Source organism: Pocillopora verrucosa, chromosome 5 (genome assembly GCF_036669915.1).
Source record: "Pocillopora verrucosa isolate sample1 chromosome 5, ASM3666991v2, whole genome shotgun sequence".
NCBI lineage: Eukaryota > Metazoa > Cnidaria > Anthozoa > Scleractinia > Pocilloporidae > Pocillopora > Pocillopora verrucosa.
This window is the reverse complement of record NC_089316.1, coordinates 21,530,554-21,548,060: the sequence shown is the minus strand read 5'-3', so window position 1 is coordinate 21,548,060 and position 17,507 is coordinate 21,530,554. Positions and strand designations below refer to the sequence as shown.

Here is a 17,507-nt window from a genome sequence, read left to right as displayed (position 1 = left end):
AACTGGCGATGGCGATAGGGACGGCGACGGCGACGGCGACGGCGACGGCGACGGCGAAAGCGAGGGCGAGGGCGAGGGCGAGGGCGAGGGCGAGGGCGAGGGCGAGGGCGAGGGCGAGGGCGAGGGCGAGGGCGAGGGCGAGGGCGAGGGCGAGGGCGAGGGCGAGGGCGAGGGCGAGGGCGAGGGCGAGGGCGAGGGCGAGGGCGAGGGCGAGGGCGAGGGCGAGGGCGAGGGCGAGGGCGAGGGCGAGGGCGAGGGCGAGGGCGAGGGCGAGGGCGAGGGCGAGGGCGAGGGCGAGGGCGAGGGCGAGGGCGAGGGCGAGGGCGAGGGCGAGGACGAGGGCGAGGGCGAGGGCGAGGGCGAGGGCGAGGGCGAGGGCGAGGGCGAGGGCGAGGGCGAGGGCGAGGGCGAGGGCGAGGGCGAGGGCGAGGGCGAGGGCGAGGGCGAGGGCGAGGGCGAGGGCGAGGGCGAGGGCGAGGGCGAGGGCGAGGGCGAGGGCGATGACGATGGCGATGGCGAGGGCGATGACGATGGCGATGGCGAGGGCGATGACGATGGCGATGGCGAGGGCAATGACGATGGCGGGGGCGATGACGATTGCGATGGCGATGGCGATGGCGATGTTGCAAATGATGAATCTTCAAAGAAAAATGTTGATCACGACCACATCTTACAAAAAATTGCCCTATTATTTTTTTTTTCAGAAGGCACGGTAACGAATCCTGCAATCTGATTGGTTCTTTACCCGATCAGTATTTTCCTATCTCTGCCCACGGGCAACGATAACGCATTCGTGAGTCCATGAGTACATTCCTACTTCCGTTGCCATTTTTCATATATAAATCTCGTTTTTCCGGCTGGGTAGTATTTTTGAGCAAGGACGTCGGTCACCACCGCAAGCCGATAAATATCTTATTAATCCCTTCTTTTTTCTCTCTCTCAAATCACTTTTGTTGACAGAAAAATATTGGTTTCAGAATGAATTTGTCTAAACAGTAGTGTCATGACGTTGGTTGACAAGCGGCCTAAAAACCGTCTGCAATTAATATTAATCGTTCACAGAAAGTGCCTAGAAAGTCAAAACGAGATGTATATGGTTACATTTGGTAATTCATTTTGAAAGCTCTTGATGGTTTTACAAATTCTCCTTGTTAGAACTTAGGTAATGTATTGAAAACAGAATGGAGAATATGCATAATGATCCAGTTAGGGTGTATAAGGTTAAATATGCTGACTTTTCTACATTCCAGGGTTCATTGTGATTCATGTTGTTGGATTCAGGATGTTATGTAGCTGTTGTGATATTAAACTTGTTTGTTTTTTTTTTTTAACCAATAATCCTGAGTAGAGTCGCCAGTGCCAAAACATTGAACTCATAACAATCACACTCAGGCAGGTAATACCACATTTATGCAAAGAAGAATCATATCAAGGGGTGAGTGGCAATGAAGATTCATGCTTTGCACTTCATTTGCATTTTCCCCACATGACATTCTGCTCTTTTTCATCACTCACCTTGCACTTTCTTAATGACATGAAACAATATGCATGTGCTGGACTTTCCTTCCATATTACGCATGATCATGAAGACATCATAGCTGTGCGCATTTTCCAATCTTGGTAAAGTAATGCTGGTTGCTTTGGCATCAGTAGTATAACTACAACCTTTAACTTCCCTCTGGTCAACATGGTATGCGCATGAAATCACGTACTGACCAGGATTGCCCCGCCATGATGAGGTATCTGCCGGCTGAGAGACAATTACCTTTTGTCATCATCATGGTGGCATTAGATCAAATCTCTATTACCAGACATCACTATGAGAAGCACTCCCCTCCCAAAGAGATCGAATGATGAATAATAGCAAAGAACAAACAAACAAATTATTTCATGAGGCAGCCAAGAGGGCCCCATCTCATCTGAGTGTGGTAAAAACCAAAACCAAGTACCGGTGATAACAATTAAATTGCCCAATCATGGAACAAAAAATCACAAGGAGCAAATCAGAACTCAAAGTAAAAACAATTAAAGTGTTAAAAGCCTTGGAAATGTGTGTAGCCAAGGCACCATTGGTTTCTAGTTTTGCATCTGAATAGTAAAGAAAATGGCATGATTTTTCTAGACTAATCACAGTGGATAGATAAAACAAAACCCATGAAATCTTGCTTTACTTCAGACAATATATTGAATTTTTTTTCAGAAAAGCCTTTCCCGAAAGAAAAAAATCACTCAGACTATCTCAATCATTAGAGAAAAATATAAAGCCTGTAAACTATGAATTTACCACGATTATTTAGCCTTAGACCACAAGTTTTGTGCCTGAATGATTTTCAAATTGAAGTATAGCAGACTCAATGATGAACAATTTTCAAATTGAAAAAAGTCCAGTTTGAAGTGTACACACCCAGACATGTGTTCTAAAAAGAAATTTTAGGTATCAAGAATTAAGGTTTAAAACCCACCTCCCATTCCACTGATACATTCCTGAGACCAGAATTGCCCGGAAAGGATATCGAATAATCTCTTATCACCTTGGGAAGATTGACTGGATCTGTAATCAAAATGATTGATGTCATCTACAGCTGTAGAGGGGTGGAGGGAATGGAAGAATATGCTAAAGGATTGCGAGATTGGAGAAAGGGTTAATCAAGACAGGGAAGTGACCTGCCAGGGGCCTGTTTCTCGAAGGTCCTTGTACTTTATGGGCCCCTATGGCTGTTCTGTTTTCATTCCAGATGGGAGTTTCAAAAGTTTTTAAAACTATACAAACAAAACTATCAGCTAAAGAAACAAAATGGACTGGTTAGGGTGCTAGAACTTGCTCTAGAGAAACAGGTCCCACGAGACAATTAAGCTGATGAGAAAAGAAACAAAGAGGCAATGTGTGCAAGAAGGTGGAAGACAAGAGGGAGAGGGTGATAAGGAAGTCCTTAGAAAAGAAGAGTCAGAGTAACCAATGGCAAAAGAGAAAAATGAGCATAATGATAGGTACATGGCACTTAAAAGGTTAAAGAGACATGGCACTTTATACTCTCAAGAAAAACAAGAATTGCTTACTCATATTGGATGCCATTGCAAATAAACCCATGAAAATGATTCATATTTAGACAATGTGCAAGGTGGCTCAACAGTTTGCAAATAACAGGGAACATTTCTGTAACCAAGTGTGGGTTGTAGAAGAAATGAGAAATTATGGCCTGGACTACATAGATACAAGGGCAACAACTATTAAAAAGACATACAGCCTGCTTTTGTCCTGACAATTTTTGGCCCAGTGGCTTCACTCCTGGCTGATTCATCTGATCTGACCACAACATAAACATAATACTCTGTAAAGTCGTTCAGTCCAGTGAGCAGTGTAAATTCTTCATTGGATCTAGTGCTTGTCTGAAATGAAACAAACATTTAAAAAGTATGTGTATTAATATTAATTTAAAAAATAACTTTGATATTCTCTTAATTTAATAATAATGACATTAACTAATTTAGTAATCGTGATAAAATTGGCCATGATGATTAAAGAAATAAATGTCCAACTGAATGAATAAATAGTTTGACTTGTGCATAAATAAAAACAGTGAATAGCCATTTTGAAACATGAAAAATAAATCAATACATAAAAAACAATTTTTAAATCATTTTTTATGCTACTGACATAGGTTTCTCAGACCAGGAGACCACAAGTTTTCGTTCCATTCTCCCACTCTTTCTGCCAATTTCCATTCTCCCACTCTTTCTGCCAGTTTCCATTCTCCCACTCTTTCTGCCAATTTTCATTCTCCCACTCTTTCTGCCAATTTCCATTCTCCCACTCTTTCTGCCAATTTCCATTCTCCCACTCTTTCTGCCAATTTCCATTCTCCCACTCTTTCTGCCAATTTTCATTCTCCCACTCTTTCTGCCAATTTTCATTCTCCCACTCTCTCTGCCAGTTTTCATTCTCCCACTCTTTCTGCCAATTTCCATTCTCCCACTCTTTCTGCCAATTTCCATTCTCCCACTCTTTCTGCCAATTTCCATTCTCCCACTCTTTCTGCCAATTTCCATTCTCCCACTCTTTCTGCCAATTTCCATTCTCCCACTCTCTCTGCCAATTTCCATTCTCCCACTCTCTCTGCCAATTTCCATTCTCCCACTCTTTCTGCCAATTTCCATTCTCCCACTCTTTCTGCCAATTTCCATTCTCCCACTCTTTCTGCCAATTTCCATTCTCCCACTCTTTCTGCCAATTTCCATTCTCCCACTCTTTCTGCCAATTTCCATTCTCCCACTCTTTCTGCCAATTTCCATTCTCCCACTCTTTCTGCCAATTTCCATTCTCCCACTCTTTCTGTCAATTTCCGTTCTCCCACTCTTTCTGCCAATTTCCATTCTCCCACTCTTTCTACCAATTTCCATTCTCCCACTCTTTCTGCCAATTTCCATTCTCCCACTCTTTCTACCAATTTTCATTCTCCCACTCTTTCTTCCAATTTCCATTCTCCCACTCTTTCCGCCAATTTTCATTCTCCCACTCTTTCTGCCAATTTTCAATCACCTGTCTTGAGCTATAACTTCTCCCACTCCTCTCCTCCCCCCTCTCTTTCTTCACAAATTACTGATGCAGTTTTTTATCTTGACATGTAAATTGGATTTGATCATTTAATTTCATTAAAGCTTTGAGGACAGTTCTCTTAGTCAGTAACATTTCATTTACAATGGGTGATGTGTGAAATATTAGTTAGAAAATGTTTACCTAAACATACCCTATTTTTAATCTCCCCTTTGGCATGATAGAGCACTGTATAATTTTGGTCGGCTAGAGCCCAAGATAGTCTGGCTTTCAAACGCACACGTAATTCACCCTCTTTATCTGTGCGCTCAACACTAAAATTTTGAGGAGGCTTGGGTGTAACTGAAAGACAAACATTAACCTTTTAATTTTCCAGCAGTGACAATAACATGTAACGTCTTGTTAAATTATCAAAATATTTAATACAGCAAACAGGTAATGAGATTACTCAAAATTATCAGGCAGAAGCTGTCATCTTGATCTAACACCAAATTCTTGTAACTAATTCACCAGGAAATGTGTAACACTGAGCTGGATGAGACAATTAACAATCAGATTCTAGGAGTTGAAGGTTTAATGACTGAAATCATTATGGGGATTGTGATATTATTAGCAATACTAAAATTATCCTAAATTAATGAAGAAGCACTTTGAAAAAAATACCTGAACTTATAGAGATATATGGCAGGTAAATTAGACTTTGTGCACTTCCAACAGCGTTTGTGGCCATAACAGAAATATTATAGTCACAGGCATCTAAGAAAGTTTTCAGAATGCACTTGAAATTCATTGTAGTGCTGAGAATGTTTACAGGCTGGCATTCTTTTATGTTGATCAACCTGCAGGCAGTTTTCTGACCTGAGTTGTCACGGGCTAGCCTGGGCCCAATAGTTGAAAAGTGTTCGTTAAAAGGCGTTGGAAATCTCGTTAAAGTTACAGATAGATATGACAAATACTTTCACATCCTTTACTATCTGATTGTTCTGACGACGAGACATGCAGTTGTTAATAGTTTTCCAAGTCCTTTGAGAATTTCCTTTGGATTTAATTGTTATTAAGTTAAGCGCTGCTTTGCACCTGCACCGGAAATAATGATTTGTTAGTAATTTTTAATAAATAATTATTTTTGCGTGTAGAATGATATGTTGCTTGCACTAATCATATCGCCGCATAGGAGTATTTATTTCGCAGCAATCAGATTATCGCTGTTTTGGTATGTATCTCACACTAATTAGGTTGCTGCATTAGGGCATGTATCTCGCACCCATCACATCAGAGCATTTGGATATCTTGCACTAATCACAGAGTTCGGGTATTATTATCTCGTAAATGATGTTATGGAATCAGGGAGCTGTGCACAAAGAATGACGTAAACCAGAAATTTTGGACTCATGTAATAAGTGTAATGATTTGTGGCTTTCGCAAGAGCCTCGTCGATTGAGGTCGAGATTTATCGGGATATGAAAGGTTTGCATTCATCCTTTTGTATCATTTTTAAGTTCAAAGGTGTTTTATTCGCTCCTTTTCTCACAACGCACACGCCGAACAACTTACTTCCGTCACGTACGATGAAAAAAACGCGCAAACATCCCCAATCATTGAACTGCAATTTTTCACGTGTATGAATTGTATTCCTTCAATCAGATTCCATCGCCAACGCGCTCTCTCTATAACGGGGAATAGAAGGCGTTATGTATCGAGACCAAACAATAGCTGCAAAGAAGACAACGTTAAACGTGGCACCGATGCATTTTATTTTTGCGCAGAGGATTTTTAGACAGTAGCTGTGTGAGTTCAGCTAAATTTTTGTTTTCTTTCACGGTGAAGTAATGCGATATTTTCTTTACTTTAAAAGTTATGCTCTTTTTCTGTTACAAAACTGAAAGTGTCCTATCTCAACCTTTTCAGCAAAAATAATAACTCTTGAACGCTACACATGCCTAGTTTATCTTTTCGGTGAGCAGAACATGAATTCAACTCCAACTCAATATTGACCGTTTTTGAAATGTATCTACGCCCTCTCGTGACATTTAAGAATTGACGTAACCCTTATTAACCACGTTATAGAGTAATGGTTGCTAGGTCGATCGAAATGCCCGCCATATTCGAATTAGATGCAGGACGATCCGTTTATTACGCTCACTGCACATGTTTTTCATGTAGTTAATATATCCCTTCATTTGAATAAAATGGTAGTGAATACCAATTGCAAAGAATCATCAGTCCGATTACTTTGTAAGATGATAACGCGTGATGATGTTTAGTGCGTTATCTTCTGTGAAGAGCTAGTGACTCGTGTCGGTAAAGATACATGCCAATTATCGTTTTAAAGAACAAATACAAAAAAAAATACATCGTTTGATGCTACTCTGCGTTACAGATTTAATGAATGTAACCGAAGAAGTTACAACTCACAGACCCAACGTTTCGACACTCCTGTCTAGTGCCTTTGTCAGGGGTGATCTAAACACTGCAACAAGAGGTCCTTTTATATGATCACTAATTAATACTGATTACACTGTCAAAAATTCCTGCGAATTTGCGGATTTCATGTGATAAAACTCTTAACGCTTGTGAAGAATTAGTATATTTCGACGTTGTTTCGCTCTTCACTAAAATTCCAGTTGATCTTGCCGTTAAGGTTGCGGAGACTCAGAGAAGATGCTTCCCTAGGACAAAGAACTTCTTTGCCTGTGGAGGATATTATTTATCTGCTGTACATGTCTTTTTGCCTCAAAACCACGCAATTTGCATACAATGGCACCTACTATCAACAAATTTTTGGTACAGCTATGGGTTCGCCCGTCTCTGCTGTCATTGCTAACATGGTAATGGAAGACGTGGAGCAAAGGGCCTTAGCCACTTCACCGGCTAAACGATATGTTGATGATGTTATCTTTGCGGTATCCGGAAACAAACGGAGCGTCTCCTGACGCATTTGAATTCAGTAAAGCCGTCGATCCAATTCACCCTTAAGCGTGAAAAGGATAGACATTTGCCCTCTCTTGGTTTAAATGTGTCCAGAGGGGTTCAGGGTAACTTATAGACAAGTGTCTACCGTAAACCTACCCACACCGACAAATACCTCGCTTTCGATTCTCACCACCATATTTGCCATAAAAAGTCTGTGGCCAAATTCAGCTTTGTCGGAGCACACATGCCTAACTAACCATACAATTGGGTGGGATAATTCTAAAATTATCACCACTAATCGGCGTTACCACCAGCGCCTTTGTTTGGAGGTTTGGCTTATCAACTCCGACCACGCTCCTTTAAATCGTGACAATGGCGCTTTGCTTCCTGACGCCTATTTACACCTCGTCAGAAAAAAGGCCGCTAATTAGTAAAAGGACCTCTTGTTACAGCGTTTAGATCACCCCTGACAAAGGCACTAGACTATCTGTGAGTTCATGTAATTTTGGTAGTTGAGTTTTCGAATATTAATTAGTTCCTCGTTGAACTTACACCTTCCTCCCCCCCCCCCCATCCTATTCTTCTTCCCCCATCTAATCAGATTTAAGAACAGTAGAATTAAATGTGAATGTAAGTTTTCATAAATTTGCAACTGGAGATATTAGGTTAACCGTATACACATGTTACGGGAAAAGTTGTTGGACAAAAGAGCAAACATTTCAAGTGCGCGCAACAATCTCAAAAGATTATCTGGGTAACGGTAATCGATATAGACAGATAAATCGATTTGAGTAAGCTCGCTCTTGTTTTCGTTTTCAGCAGTTTAGAATTTAGAGTCAGTGTTATACATAAAATGGGTTCATCAAACTTATGATGCCTCTTCCTTAAACTGACAATTTCTTAGAAATCCTGAGGTCAAGTCTATACCTGAAAGATACCCACAATACCTTTCGGGTTATTGCCTGCACTTCCGACACGCTTTTTTCCGACAACCTTTCTCCAAAGAACTTTATTTACTATTAAGTTTTCATAAATATGCAAGTGGAGATATTAGGTTAACCGTATACAGTTATTACGGGAAAGGATGTCAGACAAAAGAGCAAAAATTTGAATTAATTGATTCAATCATTTGAATTATTAATCCTCTCTTTCTCAAATCACTTTGTTTATCTGCAAAACAATTGATTTTGAAATACATTTTTGTAGCAAATATGTCATTAAATGGGTTGCCTAAAAAACCGTTTGTAATTAAACTAAACCGTCACCAGAAGTAACTCAGAAAGTTAAAACGTGAGGTATTTGTTTACAATTGAATTCATTAATGGAAGTTTCATTCATTATATGTCTGAAGCCTCTCTCAAACAATTTGTTCCTTGAAGAACAGTGAACTTCTATACTTCAAATACGCTTTCAGTCAGTCTTTGCAAGTCTGTTCAAGTTGGACATTGGCACCGTAAATTTCACAGCAGTAAACGAAGGAATTCAACGAGAAAACGCTGCATTAAATTCCCCTTTTGGTGAAAGACCAGAGTTACACATGCAACTGTACCAAACAAACGAGCAAACTCCCACAACTTCAAAACGTAGATTTAATTTTAGTTACGATTACTTTCCACTTAAGTTTATTCGCCAAACCAGCGCCGTTGGTGTTGTTGTTTTAAGGCGTGCATGCGCTTTTTTTTTCTTACGCAATCTCTAATTGACACGAGTCTGATTGTGTCAAAGTTTGTTTGGAAGCGTTTTAAACCATCTCTTTCACTACACAACTATAAATATTTCGGTAAAGCCTCTCTTTAATCTGCATTCCCTCAGTCTTTTTCAACTACCATTTACTCGCTCAAAAATTGCTCAGTTTATGGAGGATCCTACCGTAATTATAGCCCTAAATCAGGGTTATTTTTGAAAACATTTCGTTGAGTTTAAGGTCCGTATTGGGAAAAACTATGCATTCTGTCCTAAGCACCAGTGCTCAAAACCTTAGGCACAGTCTTACTCAATGAATAACATATTTATCACTGACTCGTACAAGAAACGCAAAACCGCACACGCGCGCACACACGCACAAAATAAAATTACTTCGGTGTGTTATGTTAAAAAAAGATGCACGCACTCACTGATCTCAGTGAACACGCCTTGTGACTTGTGGCAAGGGCAATTCTAGAGGGATTAAATTATATTTTGAAACATGTTGGTTGGCACTTTATGAGAAGGAAATAAATGAATAAATAAATGAACGAAAAAATGTATACTGATCATAACAACTGGGATAACGATAATGATGGGGACGAGAAAGTATTTTTGACACTATTAATTTCATAACAAACAATGGGCATCAAAACCCTCTACATCCCTGAAGCGAAAATTAAAATTAGGCTAGGTTTTTAAAGTGGAAATTAGGGAGATCAGGGTAATAGCAACGTTATTCTACGACCTTTTTGTTTTGCTTTCCAACTTACGTTTTGAATCACATGTAATTCTAACAGGAAGTGTATGACTAATTATTATTATAATCAGTCACATATTATCTTTTTTTTTTTTTGCAGTTTATGTTAAGGTACATCAATGTTAAAATTGTAATTACACTGCCTTACCTGTTCCTGGCGATTCCACCGAGAAAGGAAGGATGACTGTAGTAGAGAAAATGAGCAAATAAATAGATTGCCATCTCAAGAATAACATTTGAAACAATGAAAAAGTTTACTAGATTTCGAGTTAGACAAGTACAACTGCATTTTATTCGCTACATGCCCTTGAACATGTACCCATGACTTTTATTCTCATCCCTAGAGAGCTGGCGAAGAAATTTTACACAATGCAGAATCTCCGCAATTTATCAACCAGCTGAAAACTTGTTACATGTGGGAAACATTTTTAAGGATACGGTAGACTTTCGTGAATGTCTTTCGGACAAAAATCTTTGAACGGGCTATTCGGAGTACCCGTAGAATTTCGGGGTGATCCATTAAACATTACTAATTAGAGGACTTCATTAGAAGCCAAAGGCAACATTTTTTAATTAAGCTTAAAATTAAAAAGAAAGGGACTGTCTCCATGAGACTGTGGGGAGTTCCATTGCTCAATTTTAATACATAAAAATCGTTTAATTTTTCTGTAAGTGCGAGTCACTTTAACCCCCTCAGCTCATTCATAAAATCAGCTATCGAAATTCATAAATACTAATGGTGTTTTAACTTGCGATGAGAAAGGAAAAAGTACACCAATTCAACCATTTTTATTCCAAACCCCTGATCGAATGTTAAACTTTGTATCTGTCTAACTTAATGCCATTTTAAGCGGACCCTGATGATTAAGTTCGATCCCTTGTCTAAGCACGTCGAACGTTAAGCAGCTATCTGAAGAGTAGACGTTTTACCCTTTGACATCTTGTCATTGTGGCATAAGAAAGATAAAAACTAAGCTATTGTGTTCCTGTTATCCTAAATATGGCTGTCAAAACTGTTGTGCAGACAACCATAACGTATGACCACCGCATGAATGTCTCGCCTATGCTATTTGATCTCTAATTACTTTGCACTATAAGGAATCTGAAAGGCTTCAGGAATCCAATTTATCAGAGATCCTTCTCTGATTATGAACTAAGAGTTTAATGCGGACGTCTTTAGAGTCTGGTTTGTTTTGTTTTAATTAACAAAGATAACTATCCGCCACCTGACATCTTTTCTCTGTTTGGTTTGGCTGAATTTCACGGGACATTCCAAAATCGATATAAATGTTTTGCAAATGGAAAGTCAAGATATTATTAAGGTGGTACTTACCTGGCGCACAACTTTTAAAATGAGTTTTTCACAATTTGATGGATTTAGTTGAACTGATCATACAATTCATTAAGCTCACGAAATTATTATAAGTTGCTGTCAGTAAGCTGTCTTTACACTTTTTCAATCATTTGGCATTGTAAGGAAAGTGATTAATATCGAGAAACTAATAATAATGATAATTATGATGATGCAAAGATCCCAAAGTTTTGCCATAATGATTTAAAAATAGTTTAGAAAGGACATGTGTAGAGTTGGTATGTTTCGTTATTAGAGTTCCGTAGGTTTAAAACGGAAATAAATGTTTCACAAATTGGAAAGTTAGTTTCGACGGTTTCGTAGCTAGAGCAGAACAATGCGGAATAACTAGCGTCGTACTTACCCAGCACCCAACATATTAAAAGGGTTTTGAAAATTTTGCCGGATTCAGCTCCATCTATCATCCACTTCATCACGCCCAAGATATGCAAAGGTTGCTCTTAGGAGCTATCGTTGCACTTAAATGTGATTCACACCGCTTGAGAGTTTTGAATTTGCAGCATACTCATGAAACGCTTTCGTAGGAGTTTGAGTTTAATGCAAATCATGATATGTGATCGCATATTCATGGCGTTAGTCTTCATTTTTATTTTTCTGTCAAAGATGGACCAATAGACATAAAGCAATCAGATGCGGAGCATTGTTCTTCTTAATACAATCGAAAAACCTCATGGCATTAAAACACTTTTTGTAGTTGACGTTTTGTAAAGAAGTAGCTAAAAATAATTGATGTTCAGAATGATAATTTCTTTTTGAACTCTGTTAAATGAAAGTTGTCTAAACAAACTTCTGTTTTATCAACTGGCAGCTAAAGTTAGTATGCCATCTGTTCGTATGCATACAATAATGGAAAAGATTATTATTCATTCATCTCGCCGATGACATGCTGCACGTTTCAGTTTGTGGGCATAATTACTTCGCATGCCTTTAACTTTGATGGACTAACTCGCTCATGGGTTAATTAACATATATCATCATTTTAATTCATTATATTAATAGCGCAGCAAACTTAGAGTCAAAGGATTTCTTCTCGGTTTTTTTTTTTGATTGAAAACCATCGGAGGCTAACGGCCATAGTTTATTGTACAGCCTCAAAAACAACTCTTCCCTGCAAAAGCTTCATGTAGACCATCACTTTGGTGTCCAAATGTTTCAATTCCAACATTTTAGAAGGAGCGGTGGGGTCTAAAGGTCTGAGTGCGAGACGTTCCTGGGTCACTGTGATGTGCTTCGTGGGCGAGACATTCTGCTCTCACAGTATCTCTCCACGCTCATGGAATAATTGATTATTTATTCTTGAATAAAAATATTCCCTGTTCTTAGCTGCAATATTTAGTCAATCGAAGCTTGAAGCGTTTTGACCTATCGCGTTTTAGCAGTGTAGAGAGTATACAAGTACTTGTATATTCTAGAATAATTCTTTTTTTTTATTTCTTCCGCCTAAATCGTGCGCTTCGTCATCCATGTTTATTTATAAATGTGTATGACGCAACCTAGACTGTTTTAAACTGTTAGGCACATCTACATAATCGACTTTTTCTCTGGTTCGTTGAAATTCCTCTTCAATGCTACGTCTCCGCTGTAGTGATATTTGAAGACCAAATCCATGGCAATATTCCGCATTTCTATCGCTAAGCTTTTTCCTTTAATTTGTATACTCTGTATAAAAGTTCTTTAATTATTGTTTAATGATATGTGCCGAATAGTTTTTGATCTCCTGGTTTATGCCATTTCCGGCTAACATTGCCCCAATTTAATTCCAAATTAATCGATGTATTTACGATTTAAAACGATACTCCTTATTAAAGGGATGCAGGAAAAAAGGTAAATGTAATTAGCCATTAGGGGCTTTTTTTGTTTTTTTTTTTAATTAGTCATCCATTTATTCATTAAGCAACAATTCTGAACCTCAACTTTAGCTGCTAAGACTATTAGTATTATTTTTACTGTACAATTTAACTGACAGGAAGAGCATTATTTTCCAACAAATCCAACTACTTCATTAAACAACTTGTAATATTCTTATTAAGGGGCAAGTTTTAAAGGAAGTAGAGTAATTATCCTTAAATAAACTTATTGAGGCCCACTACAGATTATATCTTAGCTTACCAGTGACACAATTTCACAGTTGTCAACAAAGTTCCTCAAAATTAACAATCTCTTACAGCAGCTTTCTTTCGGTATAACTTTCCGAAAAGTCAATCCATCCTTACAACAATAAGTACTGCTTCTGCACGACTGAGTCCTTATATACAAAGTATTCCAGAAACTTCTGGAAGCTTACAACACAACTATTTTGGTAGCGTTACACCATGGCTACGTAACCTAATAAAATGCTTTAGAAAGTTCCTTGTCAGCATTCTAGAAATTTCTAGAAACTTATAGAAATACCCATAACTATTGTTAGTAGTAGTAACAGTGTTTGATGAGATGTTTGAAACTCAGTAAGTGAAAAGTCGAACATCACACAATCATGCAGTAGGCACAGAAAGCTAGCGCATAAGAATCAAAGATAAATACTTTCAATTAAAGCTGCGTGTTAGCGCGCTTTTTAAAGAAAGAAGAGTCTTGATTTCCTGGCATAAATTCCCGCCTCGTCTAGCAGACTGTGGTCTTGTTTGAAGGGAAGTCATCAACATACTGAGCCATTAAAATTTAAATTGGGTGAACCACGCCAAGTGAAGCCTCATGTTAAAAATATAAACTCAAAATCTTCTACTCTTCCTGCTCCATTCATATTTTTCAAGGTTTTTTTATTAGTTATTTTTGGGCGAAAACATATCTTGGCATATCAATGTGAAATAGAAAGAAAAAATCAACAAGGAGAGGGAAGAATGACTTTTTTTCGTATCATGTAGTAAAAGGTGAAGAATTTATGAAGCTATCTTACGCCTCTGAAGACATTGCCTCGAGAGGTTTTTCTCGCAATTGAAGGTGATCATTAACTTAAAATTGGTCAGCAACCTTGCAAATACCAACAACGTCCACAGTTTTTGGCGAGTAAGTGGCATAAGGGAAATGGTAAATATTGTGGGGGGTCATATCATAAATATTTAATTTGCTTTTTTAAAGAGCACAGATAAAAGTCTGTGGCAGCAATAAGTCCAGGTATACCAATCACAATCACCAACACTAATCATAAACTCACAACTTCAATGAAAGACACAAAGGGGATGAATATCCAGATCAGGTTGTTAGTTGAGGAAAGCCAGCAACTAAACTCGAAGAGGTGAGGGACATGAAAGAAACACAAATTGTCAGCAAATGAAATGATACCTGTCTCAAAATGTACACAAAAACAAAACAAAGAGTTGAATGCAACATATTAAAAGGAGAAGAGCAAGAAGAAACCCTTGAATTTTTTTCTTACTATTTATCACTCGTATAGCTCTGTAACCCTTCTTTTCCAGCAGGGAATCCGAGTGAAATGGCCACCATGATCACTGGAAGACCTACCCATAAGAAAGGAAGGAAATCCAAACACTTTACTGCATGACAACACCATATTTGGTGATCCGAAAGCATGGTTATAGTTACCACGAAATGACGTGATACATGTAAATCTTAGTGTTGATGTTGCAAACTTTCGCAACGGAGAAGTAGAGAGAAATTCCCTTGATCAGCATCTAACAGAAAGCGGCCATCAAGAAATACTGCATCAGAGCTGCTTTTGTAACACAGGCAGCCTGTGAAGTGAAAGGTTTTTTTATATTCTCATCTTGCTCCTTCGACAAGATATTCACGGTGCAAAGAGTTAATTCATTCCATGGATAGAAAGGGAGGACACTAACTTTGCTTTCTGTGGCGTTTATCCCGGCGAGGATGATGATCTGTCCAGCTTCAAGGGACATAGAAACACTCAATCGAGTTTGAGAGAGAGGTTGACGAACATCTCTGATAAAATAATTGTAAAAACAAAAAAAATAAATTATATAAAAGCAACAACAACACACTCAGACCTGAAAAAAAGTAAATTAACAAAGTGCCCAAATTATATTGGGGGGAAAGGTGATGTTTGACGATTTTCCGCTTAGTTTTTCCTCCATTGTGGTCTTAGTTGCGAGAACATTTCAATCTGACTTCCCCTCTCTAAAAAAGACAACAGGAAAGTGTCAATCTGGACAAAAATATCTGAGAAAGTTCATTCTTTCTCCTCCGTACTTAATTGAATTTGAGAAGGAATAAATACCATACAATAATATATTGTAATTTTTTACTTTTTGCTGAAGCCACTCCAAAACATACAGCGCTTCTTTGCTGTCAAGACCTAAAAATATATTTTATCTTGTCAGAATAAATCAAAACAAAGTATGGCAACTAATTTTAATGTTACTTTTAGGTTTTTAAACTTTAAGATGACATTGTCTCGCAATTTCTCCGGCTTGGGGAATTAACAATAAAAAGTTATCAAAAAACAACAAAAGAACAAACAAAATTTAAATTTTTATCAGGCTCTGAGGTATGTGACATTAGAAGGAAGGCGAATGATTAAATAAAATAAAATATCTTAACTAAGAAAGCGCATTAATAGCAGGCTTTATTTCAATAGAGAAATTTCGATCGGAGAAACTAAGGTAGTTAAATGTTGTAAAGTTACCAAAATAGTTACGAACCATTTTCCTAAAAATTTGAAGAAGCGATATCGATTCTCGCTTGCTATCGTTGTTCCTCAAAGTGGAAGTTACTAGCGTCCTTGCGATAGGCTTTTTGAGTGGCCAAAACTGTCGGAAAAAAATATGACAAATGGAGACACCTACGGCTAAATTTACAATAGCACGTGTAGAGAAACATGCGTTTTGCGATGTACACAAATATTTCATAATGTTATTGGATGGGCGAGTATTGTTCGTATCTTATTTGCCCTTCAAAGACTATGAGTCTAGTATGCGACGATTTCATCCCATTTTAAAACGTTTATTCAGTGTAAAACTTATGAAACAGTGAGTTATACTAGGCGGATTAAAATTTTGAAAACTCAATTCGTTCTCGAACCGTTTCCTTAGAGATCTAGAACTATAGAGTTCATGAGGGAGTTTTTACGAGTGCTGTTGAAAAGCTTGCATTTACATGCATCGCAGATGTAGGCCAATTTTGAGCTCAGTTGATAGTATGAAGTAAGCGGAAAGTATTTGTCAGATTTGACAATTTCAGTTAGTAAAGTGTTACTCACCAATCTGTTATTTAAGAAAAGTTTCAATAAACAAAGCGAGAAGAAAGGTTTCACAATTTGAAGGATTCCGATTCTCTTTTGTTGATTGTTCAAGAATACCTTGAATTTTTTTTACGCCGCAAAAAATCAAAGTATTAGACAAATTAAAAAAAAAAGATGAATCGATGACATTCAACAATAACGTTTCTATAACTGAGTTCTTACACATCTAGTTATAGGAAATAAAATAAGTCGGTCAGTCAGCAAGTTACTAAGTAAAAAAGGAATAGACTTTGAAACTAAACGAGATTGAAGGCCGCAACCTCACCCAATTTTGGGAAAACGATCCATGCTGAAGGCCTCATTCCACTCAGGTGTCGCTTTCCACAATTTAGAACAAATTTCTCGACGGCCTCTGCCACCTCAAAGATGATTTTTGTAGTGTTTTACCGTCTTTTGTGACGTTCTTAATTTTTATGGTGAAATCTTTAAACAAAGTTACAGCCTCCCTCAATTAGTTAATCAATTACATAAAATACTTCCAGGTCATTAACTAGTCAGTCTCATATATACAATTCATATTGAAAATTCGAAAAAAGTCTAGCAGGAGGCTTCCGATGGTGTCCAGGGTATTCATTGGCCAAAGAACTCTTTTTAAAGGAGCCTGGATTATTTTTTAAGCCTCGGCATTTCCAACTTATATGGCTTAATGGTGGTTTATCATTAAAGGTCAGATATTTACTTTTTGTAATTTAAAAACATATATCACAGTTTAAAAGCCTTTAAGTTATGAAAATTACACACCTGTATGGAAGTTCTTCTGATAATATTTATTTCGCCAAATTTTGAAACATACTCCTTCGCCTGGAATAAAAATTAATGTCTGTCACATTTGTAAACAGAGAAGATCCTGAAAAGCGACATGCATAAAAACGGTAAATGTCTATTTAAAAAACATACCAGCTGCTGAACTGGTGATGACGATGGCGAGGTTGAAAGTGATGAATCTTAAAGAAAATGTTCATCAAGACGACATCATAAAAAAAAAATGCCTTGGTATTGCAATTTAAGGACAGAA

The 17,507-nt window shown here is 38.1% G+C and overlaps 1 protein-coding gene and 1 long non-coding RNA gene across 2 annotated transcripts; both read right to left on the bottom strand.

Annotated features, from left to right (window-relative positions):
- Positions 1-538: 538 nt before the first annotated feature.
- LOC136281286 (uncharacterized) lies at positions 539-2,551 on the bottom strand. The gene is made up of 3 exons (XR_010717650.1): positions 2,463-2,551; positions 1,516-1,750; positions 539-638 (listed from the first exon to the last, which is right to left on the bottom strand). It is a non-coding gene; the product is annotated as an uncharacterized lncRNA (long non-coding RNA).
- A 677-nt stretch (positions 2,552-3,228) lies between these two features.
- On the bottom strand, positions 3,229-11,801 carry LOC136280797 (uncharacterized). The gene is made up of 4 exons (XM_066166497.1): positions 11,624-11,801; positions 10,057-10,092; positions 4,746-4,894; positions 3,229-3,387 (listed from the first exon to the last, which is right to left on the bottom strand). The coding sequence occupies exons 1-4, from the start codon at positions 11,691-11,693 to the stop codon at positions 3,229-3,231; spliced, it is 414 nt and encodes a 137-aa protein (XP_066022594.1). The 5' UTR covers positions 11,694-11,801.
- Positions 11,802-17,507: the final 5,706 nt, after the last annotated feature.